Below are 23462 nucleotides of genomic sequence, written 5' to 3'. Positions count from 1 at the left end.
TCACCCTCATCGTATGTGGGAGTAAGTAATCAGTGAACATCTTCTCTTTCATCAAGCACATTTTTTGGCATAAAAAATGTCAGAATAATTAGCGGAAGACAGATTGTCATTTTTTCTCTCAGCTGGGGCAATTAGTAAATAGTTTAAATAGTTTCGCTACTCTCAAAATGTATAATTTAGAGATTTTGTTAATGGTATTGTGGAGGCGTACGTGCGAATGTGCGTATGTATGTCGCATAACTCAAGAACGGTACGTCCTAGAAAGTTGAAATTTGGTACGTAGACTCCTAGTGGGGTATAGTTGTGCACCTCCCCTTTTGGTTGCATTCGGGTATTTCTAAAAAGATCTTTTGCCCCTTTTTGGGGGGAAATCATTGTTAATTTCGAGGTAAACTCAAGTGCTGTTATAATTTGGCGGACACTTGGCGATATATCGCCAGTCTTTTGGTCGCCAAGTTTTGTCGTCAACTTGGCGACAAATTTGGCAATTTTTTTTTTAAATGTGGCTCCGAATTGGCCACTGTTGGTGATATTTAGAGAGTTTTCTATTGAATCACATTAAATTTTCCAATAATGAGGAAATAACATTAAATTGGTATAAAAGGAAGTCATGTGATGCACACATCAGCTTTTTTTCTGTAATCTTTCATTATTTTAATATGAAGTTTGATTAACAGTCCCCCCCCCCCCCCCCAACAACCATGCAATATACCAGACATCCCGGTTATCACATCCTGAACCTGCAGTTTCGTTCTTATTAATTTCGTTCTAATTATTAAGAACGAAACTGCAGTCTCAGGATGTGATAACCGGGCTATCTGGTGTATTGCATGTAGTTCTGCCTTAACCCTGGCCTAGGGGTGGTAACTTACTGCTAAATACCCAAGCTTTGCCTTCAATTCACGAGTCGAACCGCACCATGCTGCGGACACTCGCTGGTGAGATAAATTCACTTTACCAACCAGTTTGTTGGCGCTCTCAGCTTCAATGAGATGACATCTATATCCAGAGCGGTTATTCACTATTCCTGACTAATGAGTTCAAATGAGAACGAAACTGCAGTCTCAAGATGTAATAAACGGGGTGTCTGGTATATTGCATGAAGTTCCTCTCTTAGCCCTGGCTTAGGGGCAGTAACTTATTGCTAAATAGTGCAACAAATCGTCGATACTTTGCGCATCAAGTACTTTTCATTAAAAAAGCATCCGCATGGCGTTATCATATGCGGTTTATTTGGAAATTAAACCTTTTTTTGGAGTCTCCCCCACCAAAGTTGTTGTAACGATTTGGGGGTTCATACCTCCAGCGAAATTTCTCACAAATACTTATTTTCTAAGAAATAAAGAAATACCATTGTGCAGAAAAGTAAAAGAAAATATGACAACGTTAAGTAGCACAAATTGGCATAAAACTGCAGACGCGTGATTCGGGGTTCCAAGGAACCATTTTTTTCGATGGAAAAGAGGGGAGCTTTATAGAGAAAAGACAAAAGTTTTAGTCTTAAACTCAATTATGGCAACTTCTCTTTATGTTCGCTAAAAATATTCGTGTAAGTTTTCCAATTCCCAAAGAATGTTTGACAGTTTTAGCTCTTGTTTTGCTGGATTTTAGTGCTTGAAATCAGAGCTCTGATAAAAGCATTTTATAAGCCTGATAATTTACTTTAGATGGGAAAAAAAGATTATAAAAAGATGAAAAATTCGTTTTCTGCCTTGGGAGTGCAACAAGTTTCATTAGAAGTGTTTTAGTAATTTCAAGTCATTTTTCTGAGTCAAGAAAGAAAAGTCACGGATAAGCTTTTGCTTTCCCTGATTTAGGACCTTAGGATTTGAGGGCTTTGCAAATACCTAAACCTACTTTAACCATTCCATGTACTCTAGCCCAAAAAGTGAAAAATACCCCTCAAAACAATCCCCCCTAAAAATTTCAATAGCGCTGTCCCCCCTGCGCCATGTATCCCCCCCCCCCCCAACCCACCGCCCGGACACACTTGCGATTTTTCGACCAAAACTTATTTCTGCAGGTAACCTTCCCACGTCAATACAGGAGCTGAAGTCCTGTGAGCTCCCATGGAAATCAATCCCCTTACATAACAAATCACATATTCCGAAATCGTTATCAGACCAGTGCTGACTTGGATCGATAATATATCAGCTTTAAAGGTAGAATCAATAAAAGCTGTCGTAATTTATTCATCTGATGTAACATAAACGTGAACGCACATCATTTCTTTCCTTTCTTTTTTTAATCGTTTTTCCTCTCTCGCGTCATTTTCCTCGATGATATTTACTTTCGTTTCGGCAATAGCGCGCGAAGGCTGCCAAACAGCGCCCTCTTTTCGCCCCAGCGCGCGAAAACGAGTTTCTTCCCGTCACTCATCTCTCCGCCTCAGAATCACTCGGTGATGACGGAGAAGGCTCCGGGATCGTCTTCGTCAGCAATCGTGAGGATGCCGAAGTTGCCCGAACCCCCGATGACCAACGGCCACGGCCGAAAAATGAAGAAATTCCTCTCCTACGACCGCGATTTGGATCCCGAAGAGCCCGAACCATCACAGGTGGTCGAACTGACTCGGGTGTACAGGCAACTGCTGAGCGGCATTCACGAGGACCCCTCTCGACAGGGGCTGCTCAAGACCCCCGAGAGGGCGGCCAAGGCTTTCCTCTTCTTCACTAAGGGCTACGGCCAAACACTTGAAGGTAAGTTCAGTTGAATTTACCTAAATATTATCGTCAGAATCAGGAGTGCCCAACCCCTAAGAGCAAGATTGCCCCCCCCCCCCTAAGTATCGAGAAGACCCCCAAAAGCAAGAGCCCCCAAAAGGAAAAATAATCCTAAAATCCCCACCCCTAAGAATTTCAATGGTGCAGTCTGCGCCATGACCCCCTCCCCCCCTAGGTGGGCACCCCTGTCAAAAGTTTAGAAGGAAAGAAATCAAGGTTTTCTAAGTCATAAGTGCCCATAGGCTTTTTCTCCTCTGAACCCCCTTCCTCTCCCGAAGCTTTTTTTTAAAAATTAATCTCTTGAAATAAAATAACGAATAAACCAATATATTTAAATGGATGTGTGTGGTGGGTGTGTATGCTCCTTACACAAATCCAGTTTACTTCGGATCTTCGTCGAATTTGGCACGAAGGTCTTTGATGCTCAGGAATTCCCACGGGTTTTTTTTTTTAGAATTTTTAAAAAAATCCAAAGAAGTCTAAATTTACATTTTGAGTCATAAAAATGAACAGTTTAATCATTTAATTAAAATAGTTGTTCAGTTTTTCTTCAGTTTATCTTCTCTCTTGGTAACCGCATAATTTTGTTTTTGGGGTTGCTGAATTCGTGGTGAGGGTGGACCATATTTTTTTCCCTTCTTCCACCCAAATTCGCTGGCTTAACATTTTATTATTCAAATTTATTCAACTTAGAAATCAAATCAACATCTTATGCATCTTCGGGATAACTTTTTACAACAATAAAAATGTTCACAGGCAATGACATCTATTGTATATATTATAATTCGACTATATCTATCAATCCATCTACCTATGTCATTCGAACTCCTCGAGAACAAAAGTGAGCGAAATCCAGGTACCGAAAGATTCATGATTTTTTTGGGGAAGCTTCTTAACCCCAGTCTCAACGTGTTGTGCGAATTAAATTTGCGCAGACATATATCTATTTAAAAAAAAAAAAAAAAACGTTAAATTCTCGGTGACGTTTCATGCGCTCTGAAATCGCGGAACGCTGGTTGCTTCTTGCTAATTATTCCTTTTTCTGCTTCCAGCGAAAGTCGAATGAGCAGAAGGAGAAAAGTTTAGCTAGCTCGATAACTCCTGGTTCGAGCGAAAGTGGATTAAGTTAGACGCGTGCCGCACTGTAGAGCCGGATCTACGGAGAGGGGGGGGGGCAAGCCAAAGTACTTGCCCTGGGTAGGAAACTTAGGGGGGGGGGCGCCAAAATCGAGTGGTGCTTCCAGGGGCGAACTGGCCAACCGGCCCGCGGGTAGGTTCACACCTCCCCCCCCCCCTCTGTGCGCCCTTGCGACTCCGTTTTTTTTTTTCACCCTCGAACCCGCTTGCTTTGTTACCTTTTTTTCCGCTCCCGAACATGCGCGACTTCCGCTTTTTTTTTTCTTGCGCCCTCGAAACCTGTGCGTCTTCGGCTTCTTGTCCGAACCTGGATTCCCAAAGTGCTTGGGGGGTCCAGGTTGACGTCCTCTTGGGAGACCTAGTCCACCTTCAGGTGCTTCAGGCAGAAAAAATGGCCTTATTCTAAAATTTTCAGAAAATACAAGAAATATTAAACATTTATAATATGAAACTAGAAAGAAAAATAAAATAATAGTTTAAAAAAACTAAAAAAACACGCTTTTGTAGCAAAATGGACTAAAAAGTGAAAAATAATCTTTGGATGATAGTAGTTGATCAATCACTTAATTTTAATGTAATCCAAAAAAGCGTGGGGTGCTGTCTATTTACATTTTTGCTTGGACAACAAATGGGAAGAAATTCAAGACAACTGATAAAGAAGCCCCCCACGCTTTTTTGTCTTACATTAAAATTAAGTGATTGGTCAACTACTATCATCCAAAGATTATTTTTCACTTTTTAGATCATTTTGCTACGAAAGCGTGTTTTTTTTTTAAAGTTTTTTTAAACTATTATTTTATTTTTCTGTTTTTTAGTCTTATGTTGGAGAATTATCAGGCAAAATTGCAATTACTTCTTTTCGTAAAAGTTGAATTGACGAAATTATTTATAAAACGAGTGCGAGGTAATATCTTAAAGTTAAGACAAGGGCACCCCGATGGGAAGCTACTGTGAGTCATCGATGCATGTTTGCGGAAATCATATTTATATTACTTTGAAACTTTTATTCAAATTTGAATAAAAGTTTCGTTTAACAATGGTCCGATCAGCAATGAATTTCCAGTTGAAGGCTCACCTAAATTTTGGCATGAAATTAGTTAAAAACAATTATATTTCATGTTCTAATTACCTTAGAACATTGGAACAAATTTTGTCTGATGCAAAAATATTAAAGGCTTTTGTAGATATTTTTAAATAATTTTTGCGAGCATTTTTTAATGTATTTTTTTAAATTTTTCCTTTTTCCCATTGTTGGACTTATGCCAAAATAATGATTAAAATTGGAGGAAACTGACAATTAAAAGAGTTAATTTGATTATAGAATATTGCATTGTCATCGGGTCTGAGGTCGCGTGCCAAATTTCAAAAGAATCCGATAGCAGGCAGTGGGCGAAATTTGAGCTGCAAGATTCCGTTACATACATACATACATACAGGTGAAGCTAATAAAAGCGTGTTAAAAAAAAAAGAGTAGTGCAAAAGTTAATCAAACTAAAAAAGGAAGAAGTTACTCACTAAAAAAAAGCTGAAGAGATAGGATAAAATCTTATAGGTGGGATTTTATGCATTCTCGTTTATTTGGCTGACAGTTGAAATTGATTAATAGAGTCATTTATTTTTAAAAACAGTGGCATATTTTTCAAAAGAAATCAATATCACAAGGAGACTAGCAGTAAGTGGTTCTTTACACAGGCAATTTTTAGGTGTTAGAGAGTGGGATAAGTAAGCACTTTTAGTGTGACTGAACTGGAACACGTGTACTAACCACCTAAATAGTTTCGTCTCTCAGTCCCTACAATAAATTAAAGAATAATTTACTGAATATTGATTGCTTCCTCGTTGATCAACAACTGGCTCCTGGTGTGGGGCTGTGCTACCACCAATGGCGGTTCATTTCAGGGGGCGGCACATTTTACGATTAAATGAATGAATAAACCTTTTCTTCTAGTGATAAAACCATACAACAATAGTTTTTCCTTTACAAATGTTCTAATTCGCCCTTTTCTTAGAACCGGGGGGGGGGGGGGGGTGAGCCTGTGAATTTTGCCGGAGGCATTTACAAGAAGCAGCGAGTAAACATATGGCTCTCCGTCGTCCCTCAAAAAGGAGGGAAGCAGTCTTATCCTCAAATTAAAAGAAGTAAAAAATGCTGCCAACTCTTATTCTGTCGTCTTTATTGCGCAACTATAAAATTCGAGTCCCGACTTACGCGAAGGATGCGTTCCCAGACCCCTCGCGTAAGTCGCAATTTCGCGTTGTAGAGAAGGGTTTGTGTAAAATTTTTTATAAACGCACCCAATTATTTTAGACACTTGTAAACACCTCTCTCCTCAAACTGTTAAAAACCATTTCTTAACAAAACTGTTTCTTACAAAAAAAAAACTGAATTTGTATTTTAAACTAGCATTCCCGTACCCGGCATTGCTCGGGTAATGGAATTAGTAGGGGTTACCAGTGCTTGGTGCACCTAGTTTCAAAAATTCCCTGTAATAATTACTTATTACTTATAATTTTTCCTAATTTTGGGAGGACCCCGGGCCCTCTGGACTCCTTATATATAATGCCCTTGTCCTTAACCGATCTTTAACTGTTATTAACGATCCTTTTAAAGTATTGATTATCTTTGCAAACACAGGCCATCCACATTTTATTGTTATACCTATGTTTAAGCAAGAACTTCTTTGTATACAAGATTTTTAGTTTTTTTTTCTGGTGCTAAAATTATTAAGCTGCTTGATGAATTGACTTTGGAGCACATAAAATTGGCCATGTTGAAAAAAAGTCTTCTCTTAAGCAGTTAGCTGTTAGATTGGATAATGATTAAAAAATCCAATCAGCACAAATAATTTAAAAAAACATTAATTGCACTAAAGTTCCGTTTAAATGGAAAATAATCAACCAAATCTAGTTATTATTAGCCAATCTTGGGGGAAAAAACGTTTCTTTCAGATTTGACTTAAGAAAAGCCTCAGTCAGACGAAACACAAAAACATTCAACAATTCTAACTTTGAACTGGAAGTTGAGATGATACACTAAATAATGAATTGGGTTGAGGAAAGCCTTCGAACATGGAACAAAAAAAAAGCTCATAGCTCGTTTTTCATATAACTTAGAACTTTCTAACAGATGCCGTCTTCAGCAGAAAAATAAGCGCTTTCGATGAACACATAATTTTAATATGTGCACGTTTTTTTTTCACCGTCATATTGGGGCATTTATGCGAAAATTTGGACAAATTAGAATAAAAAAGGAACTATCAATCGGATTTTTTTCGAACTTGTCTACAAACCTCCCCAGTACCAAAAAGAACAAACGGTGAAAGTTTCAGCCAAATCTGCCGGGTACTTTCTGAGATCTTAGGGAACAAATTTACCAACATCCATTTTTATATATATAGATTTTATGGCAACTTAGAGATTACTTCTCATTATTTTCTGTGATTATTAAGATTTAATTAGTTATGTTTGATAAATACAAAAATTAAATATATTTCCATTTGAACATTATTTTGAACAATTTTCGAATTTTTTAAATTTATTACTTAACTTAGAAATAAGTAGATCATCAATAACATTTCGTTCTTTTAATCTTCAAGTAAAAAGTAATCTTGAAGAAAAATGGAAAAATGGTAGAATGAATTTCATGTTTCTAAGCGATGTATATTTCATTTGCGATGTTGCATAAAATGGCAATGCCTTTTTAAGCAATAATTTACTCGTTTTAGACAGATGATTCAATACAACGGATAAACTATAATTTATAAATTATTTATATTTATAGTTTATGAAACAAATTTTGAACTTAAGGGACGCATATGTCCCATGGCCCTTTAAGAGTTTAGTTCATTAAACCAGGGCTGCGGAGTTGGAGAGAAAATGTCCGACTCTGAGAATTTTGAAGCCATCTACTCCGGCTTCAAATGCTTTGCTCCAAAATCAGCCTGATTTAACCTCTCAAGCACTGGCTGAGTTGCGGACTTTGAGGGAAAATCCGACTCTTGGAATTTTAAACCTTCGACTCCGACTCCTTTACCCCAAAAACAGCCCCACTGCCAAGGACGGATACAAGAGAGGGACCCTGTACAGGCAATTTTTCCGAATAAAAAGCCAAAAACGCAAGTTTAGGCCATCTTTGATGACACATTAAGGAAAGGGGCTTGAATCTCCCTCCCAGAAACTTTTCGGAATTTAAGTTCAATAAGGGTTATTTCAGACGATCTTTGGTGATGTTAGGAGGAGGAGTTTCGAGGCCTTCTCTAGGACATTTTGCAAACTTGAAGTCTTAAAGACGCGATTGTAGACATCTCAGGTAATGTTAGGGAAAGGAATGAAATGAGCGACTTTCCTCCGGTAATTATTCGAAACTGGGATTCTAAAAAGCGCAAATTTAGTACGACTTTCGATGATGTTAGGAGGAGGGGCTTTTAAAACATTCCCCCGATGTCATTACGAAATTGAAGTTCTAAAACATAATTTTATAATACCTCTTTCAACGGAAAAGGAAAGAAATTTTTTCGAAAACTTCCTTGGATAAATCTCCGAATTTCAGTTGTGTTTGATAAAACTTACTTGACAGATCTCACCCATCACCCTCCAAAAAATGTCTAAATCAGATATTTAGTAAGAGGTAAGTTAAAAAATTTACCGACCCCTCCTTGGAAAAGTTCTAGATCCGTCCTTGCCCCACTCCGACACCACGACTCCGACTCCGCAGCCCTGTATTAAACAAGAAACAAAACAAACAACCGTGTAAATTGCCATACATACGTGTTATAATAAATTTTTAAGCTTTAAATGTAAATTGAGAAATTAAATATTAAAGTTTATTTTCAACCATAAAATGCTTTGTGCCCCCAATTTCTAAACTCATATTTGGTAAATGACCCTGAAAGACAATTTAAACGCAGCTGCATTACTTAAATATTATTACTAAGCACACGAAACTTTACGAACAGAAATTCTTGTACAAGCATAGTATGTTTTCTATTTAATCAGCTTTGGTGATCGAAGTTCAGGTAAATGTCTTTCGGAGTGATAGCTGCTTTGTTTGCAGCCTAAATCATAAACAAAATGCTAGTTGTCAATGATTTTTTCCTAAAGAGTTACTTTTAAAATATTCGCAATAATATTTTAATAAAATATCTTTATAACAAATTTACATTTAGCAATCATTTCTATATAATGATGCTGTAAATGGAGTTGTACACAGTAGACCCTTTAGTTGCACTGCAAATTTTTTTCCTCGTGGTGCAAACCAGTGCTAATAACAGTAATAACTTTGTCACAGCATTTTTCATCAAAATGTTTTTTTTTTTTTTTAACCATATACATTGACATATCTAGCATCAAAAGCGGATACAGGAGGAGAGTCATGGGGATCATGCCTCCCCCTCTCCTCTACCAAACCGTTAACACTATGATACATCCACATTGTGTTTAAGCAATTTATGAATAAAATGTAAATTATTGCAGTAATCTTTTTAATTCATTTTTAATTTTAATTTTTAAAAGTAAGCATTTATGCAGGACCTTTTATTAATCTGCAAGACCTTTATTTTAGCAACCGTTAGTCCTAGATGTATACTTCCAATTTCAAAAATGTTCAAAATCAAATGCAGAGTTAAGATATTGAAAGTTTGAAGCAAAAATAAAAATGAGTCAAAAATACAAAATTTAACTTTTTATACGGGCCCCAGGTCCCCTAACTTTTATTTAGGGAAATAAGCTCCATTGAAAAATAATTCCAACACAAAAAGTTTGAAATTCGTACGACCAATATTCACCGAGATATGAAACGCAGCGTTTTGTGACTTCACTACTTTTCAATCGCCGTCAATAACACCTTTTGGGGGAAAATATAGTGCTTAACTAGTGTTTAAAATACATGTGTGCATAGAGAGTAATTTTTCAAATTATTCGAGGTTTTGTGGTGTGTTTTTGCGTATTACGGCATAACATTTGCCTTTTTTTTTTGAATGGCAGTGAAAAATATAAATACCTTGCTTTTCTCACTTTGACGACCTGTCATTCTTCTGAAAGAGCAATAAGTTCCAATCTCATCTTCTGTATGATCCCTTAAAACATTAAACTAGAATATCTTCTTGTGTTTCGGTCGCATAAACGCCAAGTTTTTTGTGTTAGCAATAGTTTTTAATGGAGATTATTTCTCTAAATATTAGTTAGGAGACCTTGGGCCCGTATAAAAAGTTAAACTTCGTATTTTTTCACTCATTTTTATTTTTACTTCAAACTTTCAATACCTTAACTCTGCATCTGATTTTGAACATTTCTGCAATTAGAAGTATACATCTAGGACTAACGGTTGCGAAAATAAAGGTCTTGCAGGTTAAAAGGGAACGCCCTGTATACCACTTCTTTTCATTGCTTATGAAATTAGTAAAATTTTTGTCCTATTAGTTGCACTATTCCTGACCGATCTGGACCTTTTTATTGACACCCAAGTAATTTCAGAGGATTTTCGCTACCTGAATCGTAGATTCGCTCGTAGGGCGGGGGGGGGGGGCTCATTACAAAGCATGACATCCTCCTCCCTAAAATGGTAGTCTGTATCTGCCCCTGTCTAGAATTTTGCTTGCCGATTGGGATCTGCATCTTCGAGCAAGAACATGCAGTGTCAAATTTTTACCAAATTTAGTTTGCGATACAGATTTGTCCCCGAAGTAGTAAATATTTAGGTGAAACAGCAATTAATCTGGTGCAGCGCTCTAGTATAGAGTTATATATAGTACTCAGATTTACCCAAATCTATAATCTTTGTTTTCTCTAGAATCAGTATTTTGATTTAGAGCTAAAATAACCACTTTCATTGGTTAATCAAGTAAATTCAAATAATTTCAAACTATATGTATATTTCTAATCTAACAAGAGACAATAATCTTTTGAAATGTGCTAAACACGTTTCTTCTAATGTTAATTTTGTTGTACCTCATAATAGGGTACATCCTGTGTAAACACCAGTGGATTTTATTTATTTTATTTTTTTTTCAAAATTAAAATTCATAGTTAACATTTTTGTTTTTAGCTTTTTAACTGATATGATCCTTATCCCAGAACCTTTAATTTTATTTGGCACTTTATTTTATTATTTTTTTGTCTTAATCATGTCAGTTGTAGGTGACAAAAACAAAAGGTACCCCAGATTCGGTGCCCTTATCCTAATCAAAAAATAAGAGTTAAAAAAAACCATATAAACTGTTGTTATAATTACTATTGTGTTGTTTTCACAATGAGCTCTAATAACTTTATCCAGAACTATGAACAGCCTATACATACGCGCGGAGATATAGAGGCGGGATGGATGGATGGCACATTTTGTAAGATGTGTGTCTTGTTTTTGGGATTTTTATTTTTCTGTGTATTCGTCTAAGAATGAATGTTTGTGTATGTTAATGATGTCTTCAGTAGTATTATCAGTCCCTTGACATCATATATTATTGCTTTAATATTATTGAGCAATCACGAATTGCTAATTGTCCTCACTTGATTGAAGTTGGCGGGTCACTTTTGAATCCAGGGCCTCCGCGAGCTTGCCCCTACTCCAGGGCGGTGTGACGTCCATGTCCCCCAAAATCGTCTATTAACTTGACCCTCTCGACTTTAATCAATCCTCTTTAGACAAAAAAACAGCATCCGGCACACAACATCCAGCTCCTGGCATTCATTTGAACTTTGACATCTTGAATTCAAATCATATTTTCGCAATTATGATTGATATATGATCCACTTGTAGGAACAAGAAACCGAACGAGTAAGGTCCTGTCGTAATTCCAGATTGCGAAAAACATAATTTGAATTCAAGACGCCAAAATTCAAATGAATGCCAGGAGCCGTTGCTAGATGTTGTGTGCTCGATGCTAGATGTGTGTTGGATGTTTTTTGAGCAATTATGAATCGCTTATTTCTCTCATGTGACCCGCTGTTGACGATGGTCTGATTTTCCAGATTACAACGACGACGAGAGTAAGTCTAGCTCGCTGCTTTTAATATTTACCAAGAGACCTAGTTTTCGTCACTGTGGTTACAAATCGTTCGCTTTTTCGTTCATTTATTTTTTTCTTCCAAATCCTATCTCAAGCAAATTTTACATTAAAAAACGGAGAGCTCTTGTGCAAAATCTCGTTTTTTTAGGAAAAACGCCTATAAAGATTTACTTAAGTGGCCAAACTTCATCTAGGTACAATATTTTCAGATTACTAATTCCAACGATACGAGATTGATAAATAAAAATACCATTATGATAAGTGTACGGGTGCAAATTGGCCATAACAACCATAACTTAGTTACCCTCATTCTAATTACCATTTTAATTTTATGGACCTGCGTTGTATGATCTAATCTAGAAAGGAAAAAAAAAACAGTCACAACATGACGAGTGCGAATTTCTTCTCCATTTCCATTCCATTCCGTTTGCAGAAACAAAGACCAGAATGAGTAGGGTCCTATCACAATTCGTGGTTGCAAAAAACATAATTTGAATTCAAGACGTCAAAATTCAAATAATTATATCTTTTTGGATAAGCCCCTTTTTTCCGTTCAGACCAGGGTTACAAAATATCCGATACTTTAATACATATCGGATATTTTGATATACGTATATAACCGATATTTTCAATTAGCAAAAAAAGTCTTCAAATTAGTTAATGCATTCTCAAATCACTCTTTATTTTCTCATATTATAAATACAATATGTAGACTTAAAATTAAGGTTTATTTCATTATTTATATCTAATATTTCATTTTACATTTCTATCAATTTTCATGGAGTTCATTTAGCATTAGCTGTTTTACTCATTTTTCTTTTGTTAGCTACTTTACCAATGTTTCAAAAATTGGACATTTTAAAAAATTAATTAAAAAATAACTGTTGGGAAAATGAAAGTATTTTTTGGATCCATGCTATATTTTTTGCTTATTCTATCGATTTCAGTGACTAAAAGTAGTACTTTTGACTGAAGGAAACAACCCCATTGAACCTTCGAAACTATCTTTCAGAAAAACTGACAAGATAAGCAAACTGAAATCGGAAGTAAACAAATTTCGTCACACGCCATTCTTACCTGTAATCATCGTAAGAAGTGATAAATCTTAATGACTGTGCATCACGTTAATCTCTTATTATCTTATTTCATATGTTTCCTCAACATCCTCTTAAGAATATTTTGTGACGGCGGTAATCTTGATAACTGTAAATTTATCTCACAAAAAAAAAAAAAAAATCTACTGTCAACTGTGTAAGAAACGTGATCTTCAGTGCATTTTAGCGCAACTTCGGTTATGTAACCCAATCCGGATCTTTATTTTCCATTGCAAAAAAAATTTTTTTTGCTCGAGCGTATGTATGTACATGGTGTATCGTGTATAGTTTTATGATATAAACAGGGAACCACACGAATCCTCATATAAATAGCGAATGATCGAGTAAGGCTCCTGGCCAAGGGCGCCCATATAGGGGGCAAGGGGGGGGGATCAAGCCTCCCTTTGAAATTAGAACTTTCTTGCTTTTAATACTTTTTCCGTTGGAAAAATGCAAAAACATTTCTTCTCCAGCCATTAATGAATAAGTTATTAAAAATGTCAAATTTTAATGGCTCTAATCTGTTCTGAAATCAGCTTCCACAAGGAAAATATCCAGCTAAACCACGGGGAAAATATTTGAGCCCCCCCCCCCCCCTTGCAACTTTGCATATGGGCGCCTATGCTCCTGACGTCACCAACAATGAAACTCGCGTCACGGCATGATAATTTGATAATATTTTTTGGTAATGTTTGACACGTAGGGAAATACTTTATTTTGACGAGGCTGAACTCGATCCGGTAACTTAAATGTTTTACTGGTAAGACTCATTTCAGGGGACTGAAGAAACGAAAAAGTGGTCAACAATGACAATGAACACTATCTACAGTGCAGCTCTGGTTAGTTCAGCTGTGACCTGTGACTATGTTTACAGTCGACTCCCGCTACAACGCGATCCGACTTACGCGAAATGGCTATAACGCGATTTTTTCACCAGTAAAGAATTTTCGGCCTAACGCGAATTCCTCACCCGCAACGCGAAAACTTTCGGTAGGGAATCGTGGTGCTTAAGTATTGGCTTTGTAATTGGCCACTATAGGGGAAAGTGGGGTAGAACCAGGAAGTTGGGAGCAAACCGGTACCCCCTTCTAACCCCTGTAAGCGCTGCAATCACGTGGACAAGAGAGGAATTACCTTCCACCTTGATGAAAAAGCAGTGGCCATTAAATTAAAACGCACTAGACTCGCTTCTTTAGTTCCTGTAAAGAAAGTTCTGTTTGAGTGGTTTTTGCTTAAAATTTTTGAACAAAACTATACCGATTATACTACAATCCTGTTTCTGCAACAGTAAAGGCATATAGCTCTCTTTGTACCAACATTTAATTACCTTCATTATCATTCTAAGTTATTGTTTGTAGCATTCTGTATAGTCATATGACGGCATTTTTTATGAAAGCTTTATGTGCGGGGCAAAACCGGGTACTACTCCCATACACTGAGAGCAAGATGCAGCCGAAAGAGGACAAGAGAAAAGGAAAAACTGTCGTTTTGACGGGCTCCCCATACAAGCTTCATCTTCAGGCAACATTAGAAGAAAAGAAAAAGAAAAATGATTTAAAGAAGACCAAAGATGGACGGAAGAAAAAAAAGCTGAAAGAAAGATAAACGAATCAAAGAAAAGACAACATTATAAAGATGCCAAAAAGGAACAGACAGAAAATAAAAAGCGCCCAAGAAAAGAAAAACCGAAGGAGTAAATGAGGGATGAGTCCAGTGAAGAGAAAGACAATACTGCCTGCATTTACTGCAATGAGCTTTATTCCAACTCCAAGGGTGGTGAGAGAGGGATCCAATGCATCCAATGTCGTCGTTGGTCCCCATGAAAGCTGCTGTGGGGCCGAAGAGGAAGACAACTATTTTACTTGCGACTGGTGTCAATAGACCTTATATTACAGCAAAAAATTAAAGGTAAAGACAATTAAATTGACTGTCAACTCATCAATATGCGTCTTTTATACTTATTCTAGTATGTTATGACAATAGTCAACATATGTCACTAAATAAAAATAGAATTTTGTGGAAACTTTTAAAAAAGTTTATTTTCCTATAACAATAACATGTCTACCCGGTTTTACCCCACTAGTAGGGAAAACCGGGTAAAATAACTTTTTTTACAAAAAAATTAATAAAAATTTAAAAAAAAAAAACACTTATGGTTTTGAAACTGTGGTTGCATTAATAGATAGGTAGTGCATACTTTTACAAAATTTTGTTCCTTTATGCTAAAAACTGTGATTTCTGGAAGCCTGCAAACCTAGGGTCCCGGTTTTACCCCACTTTCCCCTATACTTCCCCCCCCCCCCGTGAGTAGATCTTCAAACCTTTCGCATCACTGAGAGCGGAAGATCCCACGCCGTACTAGTCTGAACATCGCTTAACAAATAACTACTTCTTATTTTCAATTTATTTTTTTCATTCTAAATGAGAAAGTTAATGAAATGTAATGACACCTAAGAGCGCTGTCTCATCTAATGTTAGTGAAGATAGTAAGAAAAAGAGAAAGTTTTTGACAATTACAGAAAAGCTATTTTTCGATGCTAAAGCTTCTTGAAACGCTGAATCTCAACTAAATATACGTCGAAGGTAGCACGACAATTAGGTATGAGTGAATCTTCCATACTTCTTACATACAGTTAAAAGTCAAGAAAAGGAATCCTCCGTAAAAGTTTACCGAGTATTATCTTATTCAAATGCAAAAATTTAAGAAAATGGAAGCTGCTGTTGTATTGTGAATTTAAAAAACCAGGAAGAGGGGTGTTACCATAGATGGAAACGTTATAAAAGAATTAGTGAAGCAACTGTTAAAAAATATATTAGTTTAACGGTTCGATCACGCAGCATAAATCATTATCATCTTCACTTTTTTAAGTTCCAAATATCATTACTGGATCTACTGTACAGTACAACTTTTGTGCATTTGCTTTTCTTACTGTATACTGTACGCATCCTATACTGGTTTACTTTATGTCTTTCATTGATCTTTGATTTTGTTCATCGTAGCAGTATTTAACGCTGAATAAAACGTTTTTTTTTTTTTTTGTTTTTTTTTGTTTTTTTAAAATAAAAGTAAACATTCAGTTCTTTATGCCAGAAACAATAATGTATAGTTAAGAAATGGTTTTTAATATTTGAGGGGGTGTTTACAAGTGTTTAAAATAATTGAGTACGTTTATAAAAAATTTCACACATATCTTTTTCCACAACGCGAAATTTCGACTTACGCGAGGGGTCTTGGAACGCATCCCTCGCGTAAGTCGGGACTCGACTGTACCTGTTTTAGAGGAGTTTAGTGAGAAATAGACGCGTTATTGGCTCGGATTTTAGTTGGAATACTTTTGAAGAAATACTAAGAAAGTTTCTCAACTCAGTTTAGCTCACATTACCCCTCCCTATTTTCCGAAACAGAGGTAAACATTGTGAGAGTCGGAGCTCAGCTTCTCAGAGCCTCACAATACTAGAGTTTAGGGTTATTCCACTGGAGTGACGGTTAAAATTTCAACCAGTGGTTGGAAGTAGCGCGCTACAAGTAGCGACGCTACTGTAGTAGCTACATTTTTGAGTAGTTTGTGGTGTAGCGCACTACTTTTTTAAAAAAGTAGTGTAGTGAGTAGTTAACTACAAAAAAATAGTAGTTTGTAGCGATTTCTGGAAACTACTTTTAAATAAACTGAAAAAAAAAAAAAGAAAAAAGGTTCAAACGAATTTGATTGGCTCAAATTTTACACAAGTACATCAGCGGATGCAATGAGAAATAAGACTCATAAAAATACGAGCTGACCTCAGGCATTTCATTTTGACGCCATACGTTCTATCTGTTTGACGCCATTAGTTTTTTTGCCGTTGTAAGTTTCATATTTCACCAATATTCATATTGCAAAAAGCACTTATTTTCGCGAAAATAAAGATATTGGTGATTTCGTGAGTTGAAAATTGGGGTGAATTTTATATGAACTGACCGAAGATTAAAAAACAAAAATATTTTAGCGAGGCTTAAATTTTTGACAGTATTCACCAAATAAAAAGAAGCTACTTAAAATGTCATAGAAAAGGATGAAATTGAACTGTTCTGGAGGACTTACAATAAATACGAGCATTACAGTGTGTGAGAGTATGATAACGGACATTTTTCTTAATGTCTTCTGATGAGCTAATTTATCAATGTTTTTTGTTCAATTCTCTTACGGTGTGTGTGTGTGTGTGTGCGTGTGTGTATGTATCAGGATCCCCCCCCCCAAAAAAAAAAAATCGAAAGTTGATTTTTCAAGTCGCACACTCTCTTATATTTTATCCTTTTATATAAAGAAAAACTAGTATGTTGTGGCCATTACGAAACTTTCTTCTATATATATACATTTTTTTTTTCTGATCCCTCCCCATGCTTGATGAGGAAGCAATATTTCCAACAAAAACAAAATTACACATGCAAAAACTTGACGACCATCCCAATGTCTGAATTATTGCAAAAGCAAAGCAAAGAGCGAAAATTGAAAGTTATTTTAAAAGCCTTGCTTGAATTAATTACAAATATTTTATTTGTTAACAAACATAAGATGGCAACAGTTAAAAATTTTAAATCATTGAGATAATATTTCCGATCATTTCCATACAATTACTAGTATGTTGTGGCCATCACGAAACTTTCTTCTATATTTTTCTTTTTTTTTCTGATCCCTCCCCATGCTTGATGAGGAAGCAATATTCCCAACAAAAACAAAATTACACATGCAAAAAGTTGACGACCATTCCAATGTCTGAATTATTGCAAAAGCAAAGCAAAGAGCGAAAATTGAAAGTTATTTTAAAAGCCTTTCTTGAATTACAAACATTTATTTGTTAACAAACACAGGATGGCAACAGTTAAAAATTTTAAATCATTGAGATAATTTTTCCGATCATTTCCATACAATTAAAATCACGAGAAATACGCAGACGACAGTCTATTACGATTTATCTTTCTTATTGTTGCAATTATAAAGCTATTTTTATTCGCAAAAAAAAAAAAAAAAATCAACATTTCTTGGAGCGATTGGCGTCAAAATTGAACCAAAGCCGGTTTACATATGGATTCACATATATTCCAAATTTCAACCAGAACGTAGCATTACTTCTTGAGATAGGGCACTCACAATGGAAAAAAAGAACGGGTGATTGTAGTTTTTGCTGTAGAGCGGCCACAAAAAACTGGTCACACACAGACGTGACACACACACACACACACATACACACAGACAGACAGACATTTTCCAAAAATAGTCGAAATGGACTCAGTACACCTCAAAACGTTCGAATCCGTCAAAATTCGAAATTCGAAAATTTGCACGAATCCAATACTTTCTTCTATATATTAGATATAGAAGAAAGTAAAAAATCATATAATTTGAACAACGGCAGCAAGTGCCGATTATGTCTGAAAGTGTGAATCAGCATTTGTGTAATGCTAGGCCAAATTGAAATAAAATGTTTTTTTAGAAACTCAAAATTTCTGTTGATAAAACGTTCCTCCTATACCCACATATGCACCACAAAAACATTTATTCAAATTAAAAACCATTTAGAAATCCCACACGTGCCTAACGTTTATAATTTTCTTCAAAAAATTAAGTTTTTGATACAGTAAAACCTGTAAAGTTGACCACCTTTGTAAGTTGACCACCTGTCTATGTTGACCGCTTTTGTCAGGAACGGAATTAGTCCTATCTTATATAATGAAGGAAAACCTCTGTAACTTGACCACCTGTCTATCTTGACCACTAATGAACACCAAATTTGGTTTGGAGTACTGTAAAAAACCCTTTGTAAGTTGACCACTTGGTTTAGTTTTTAAAATTTTACTTAGCAAATTATTTTATTTTATTATTTCTTTTATAGCTTTCCAAGAATATTTTTGATACCAGAACAGCATTTTACTAACTAAATGAAACAGCAGCATAACTAAACCTCCTTTTGAGTTTAACCACATGGGAAAACTACTAAGAACCCTTTTATTTCTCAAACTTGATTTTCTTTTGTTGATCTATTTGAGATTGTCCTTTGTACTCTCTGTTCAATGAAAACATGTGTCAATAGAAAAATACAAACCATTTTTTTAAAGTTGCATTATTTTGTGGCAACAATGGAATTGTGCTAAAGAGTCAAGTTACTTGCATTGCAGTATTTCTGGTGCAAGTGATTAAGAGATAGGACACACACACACATTTTCATTTTCAACTGCTTTTTTGAACTATGAGAGTCTAGCTTGTTGCTCTTTGTGTTATAGTCTTACTACTATTATATATGCGAAAGTTTGTCTGTATGGATGGATGTATGGATGGATGTATGGATGTTTGTTACTCTTTCACGCAAAAACTACTGAATGGATTTTGATGAAACTTTACAATAATATAGCTTATGCGTCAGAATAACACATAGGGTAGTTTTCGTCCCATTATGGGGGGCAAAACCCCCTTAGGGGGGCAATAAAACACAATTTTCGTATAAATTCTCTAATATGGAGGTGAAAAAATACTTGCACATATTAACATTATATGTCCATCGAAAGCTCTGATTTTTCTGCTGAAGATGGCACCTGTTCGAAATTTCTAAGTAGAATAAAAAACGAGTTATGAGCTTTTTAGTTCCATGTTCGAAGGCTTTCCTTAACTCAATACAATATTTAGCGTATCATCTCAACTCCCTGTCGATAACGACTATTGTTGTATTGTTGACTATCTTTGCTTTTCGTGACTGTTCAAGGCTTTTCTCAAGTCAAATCTTGAAGTAAGATTTTTGCACAAGATTGGCAAATAATACATGTATTTGGCTGATTTTTTTCCATTTTAATGCAACTTTGAGGCAATTAATGTTTTTTTTTTTTTTATTTATTTGTATTGACTGGGTCGATCAGCTGGAATCTAGCCAAACTTTTTTTGTGGAATCATTTCAATAGCTAAGGCATTTGGCATTTTTCAACTGTCGCTGTTTTTGAAGCTTAAGACTACGCAATACTGTTTCTCGGTTTTCACCATGTAACCAAATATCGCCATTTCTTTTACATTTCTTTCTTTAAATTTGTTAACACGCAAAATAATTCGCCAACTAATTCGCAAATTCATAAACAGCGCAAAAACTTCCATTACTTTGTCTTTGCACACAATTTCAAACAATTGCCAAATTTTTACTGTTTATTGGAAATATTTCGGGTAGCATCATTGTTGACCCTATTTTGGGACGATTTCTACGGTAAGAAGTTACACATTATACAATAATTTAGATTGCCGGTGTAGCGCTGGATATTATGTATTTGATGGAGATCGGGATTATTAGGGAACTGTTTCACTTTATTTAAGAATAGTTGACCTCACTCGAATTGGATTTTTTGGGAATTACCCAAACTGACTTTTTTACAACTCCTGAACGTTTTCGTGATTTATTTTTTGTGATTTTTGGGTTTCTTCTCCGTTTTGCCAACATTTCATTTACTCCCTTTCCCCCTAATTTTCAGTTTTAATCATACCTTTTTATACGTTTAAGGGGGCAGGCAATTTGAAATGTCGGCGAAACTAGAGACAAACAATGTTTTGGTAACTGTTTGACCTCTGCCTGTAATGACCATTAATTTGAATCAATTGAAAAAAAAAAAAAAAAACTACATCAACGTGAGCGAAGCCGCGGGCAAAAGCTAGTTTTACATAAAATGGCTTCAAAAAGAAAGTTAGTTGAGCTTGAGATCAATAAAAAGTATAAAATATTAAAATTAATTGAAAAGGGAGAAAGCCAGAGAAAATTAGCTGACACATATGGAATTTCTAAAACTAGTGTCTAATAAGTGCGCCAACTTCAATAAGGAGTTATTTTGTTGAAAAGTAGATTATCATGGGGTATAAATGTATATGAGAAAAATTTGTAATTTTTGAGAAGCTATGAATTGTTAGGAACTATTAATATCAAATGAGTAACTTTTCATAAATAATAAGATTTTTTTTTTTTGGATCAATTTACTGAAATTTTAAATTTGCATGACACATCATACGTCATTCTGGGAAAATAATCTCTAAAAATATTTGAATAACATTTTAAATAATTGTTTAAAAGTAATGCTAAACAATGAAAGTGAGTTGAACAGAAAGAGTAAGTGTCAATCAATCAAAAAATGAATATATGGAGCAAGAAATGACAAAAAAAAAAAAAAAAAAATCACTACCCCCTTTATAAGTTGACCACCTGTCTAAGTTGACCACCAAAGTACTGCACCGCAAGTGGTCAATTTACACAGGTTTCACTGTACATATTTTCAGAAATGTAAGATTTTACGAAATTATCAAGCTGGAAAATATAAACTGTAAAGTGGAAAAGTAGGTAATTAGCGTTAAATAGAAATTTTTGTTTTCCTGCAATTTTTAAGTCTCCCACATAGTACTCAAAGATCTGGTTTGCTTCCAGGCTGAGTTAAATTTTTCATTAAAAATATATTATTTTTTTATTATTCGTTTGTAATTTGATCTGTAAATGTGTTCGTTATTAATTTTTAAACTTGATATTCTATTTAAATTTATATGTAATTTTTTAAAAGATAACTGAAAAAAAAATCAATTTTTTAAGTAAAATTATAAATTTTAGGTCAAGTGTGGCATATCTAAATGTTTTTTAATTTGAATAAATGTTCTTGTGGTACATGTGGGGTGTTGGGTACAGGGTCAACGTTTCCCAACAAAAATTTCGAGTTTCTAAAAAACTTTTTTTTTTGCGATTTGGCCTAGCATACAGGTACTGTTTTACAGTTTCAGGTGCAAGTCGGCACTGGTTGCCCTTGTGCAAATTATATGAAACTTTTTTTCACGATTGTTTTGACACAAGAGGAAAAATACAAGAGTGTATGCGACTTGAAAAATTGACTTTCATTTTTTGAGGGACAGCCTATTGTGTATGCTTTTTATTTGCTTATTTTTTGGAAAGTAGCGAAGTAGCGACTACATTTCAAAAGTAGTTTGTAGTTACTACATTTTGAAAAAAAGTAGTTGTAGCTGTAGTTAACTACATTTGTAACAAAGTAGTTGTAGTTGTAGTTCGCTACAAAAGAAATGTAGTTTTTCCAACCACTGATTTCAACTATCAAAATATCACCAAACAGGCAACTCCTTCGTTCAAATGTAGAAGCAATTTTCACCCGGCATACCTTGACGGTCGCTTTTCTAGCTTTTAAAATAATGAAAATAAATAAGTAATGAATAAACACACACACACACACAATGGGGTCGTTTCCAAAATTTTAAAAGTTTTTTTTCTGAAAGAGCATGCTTAAAAACATAGGATCTGACCATGTTTTAAATAATTTGTTTAAGTTTAATATCTTTAAAAAATTACTAAAATCGGTGCGCTTTTATTGCTTATATTTCTTGCCGATGACATCACAAATGATGAAATGCCATTCAGTGTTGTCATTCACGGTCAAAATATTTAATTCGCATCTTTACTCACGTCTATTGGCAACGATGTGGTTGATAGCAAGCGTAGAGCGCAATTTTAATTCGCTTCTTGATTATCATAACGTGGAAACGCGGAACAAAGATGCGCCAAATGCATCATTTGTGACGTCATAAAGACCGCGCCTTGTTTGAAAAAGGACATTTTAAAAAATTAATTAAAAAATAACTGTTGAGAAAATGAAAGTATTTTCCGGGTCCACGTTATTTTTATTTTATTTTATTGTTATTTTTTTTCTTCTTATTCTATCAATTTTAGTGAATAAAAGTACTACTTTTGACTGAAGGAAACAACCTCATTGAAAGAGCACAGTGAAACATGCTTTTTTGACGCATAAATCATTTGCTCTCGTCCCCCCGTTATTACATCGCACCAACATTGCACCAACCAAACCTTTCTGATTTCTTCACTAAATCCGGGTTCTCGTTAAACCAGAGATCGTTATAAGCGAGTTTGACTGTGCTTCATCATGGGGTTTAAGTACTTTGTCTCGATAATTTTAAATGCAATCTCAGTGGCAATTTTTGCTAAAACTCCATCCTCAGCGAATATGACGAAATCAGTGAGAAGGCGATAAGCCGTAGTATACGTCACTCTCTATCTTGACATTGAATGATCATTAAAGATGACATTCAGCAATAAGAGGCGATTAGTGCTCTCATTCATCATTTGTTGCTACTGAATCTGGCATCGGAGATTTTCTTGAAGCATGGAATTTTTTTACCAAACTTCTACTAACACTTTCTGCCTCACTGTTTTGATTATGTAAGCAGTGAATGCTCACATAATTAGGTGGAATTTTATTTCATTATTGAGCAATCACGAATTGCCTATTATCCTCACTTGACTAACGTTGATGTTGCTCTGATTTTTCAGATTGCCATAACAACGGTTGTTTTCAATATTTATTTAGAGAGCGAGATTTTCGTTGGAACAAATCGTCTGCAGCTTAATTTTATGCTTATTTCTTTCAGGGCTTAACTCAAGTAGACTTTACATATTTAAAACGAGCTGATGTGTGCATCACATGACTTCCTTTTACTCCAATT

The 23462-nt window shown here is 35.2% G+C and overlaps 1 protein-coding gene and 1 long non-coding RNA gene across 2 annotated transcripts in view; one reads left to right on the top strand and one right to left on the bottom strand.

The window, feature by feature from the left end:
- Positions 1–4122, bottom strand: part of LOC129224018 (uncharacterized) — a 51335-nt gene extending 47213 nt beyond the window's left edge. Inside the window, exon 1 of the long non-coding RNA XR_008580667.1 lies at positions 4079–4122. This is a non-coding gene — a long non-coding RNA (uncharacterized LOC129224018). The remainder of the gene's footprint in view (positions 1–4078) is intronic.
- Positions 2313–23462, top strand: part of LOC129224017 (GTP cyclohydrolase 1-like) — a 56977-nt gene continuing 35827 nt past the window's right edge. Inside the window, exon 1 of the mRNA XM_054858413.1 lies at positions 2313–2699. Coding sequence (XP_054714388.1) covers positions 2405–2699 — 295 coding nt within the window. The 5' untranslated portion in view covers positions 2313–2404. The remainder of the gene's footprint in view (positions 2700–23462) is intronic.

This window comes from Uloborus diversus, chromosome 6 (assembly GCF_026930045.1).
Source record: "Uloborus diversus isolate 005 chromosome 6, Udiv.v.3.1, whole genome shotgun sequence".
Classification (NCBI taxonomy): Eukaryota; Metazoa; Arthropoda; class Arachnida; order Araneae; family Uloboridae; genus Uloborus; species Uloborus diversus.
The sequence above is the reverse complement of the archived record's forward strand: the minus strand, read 5'-3'. Positions and strand labels throughout refer to the sequence as shown.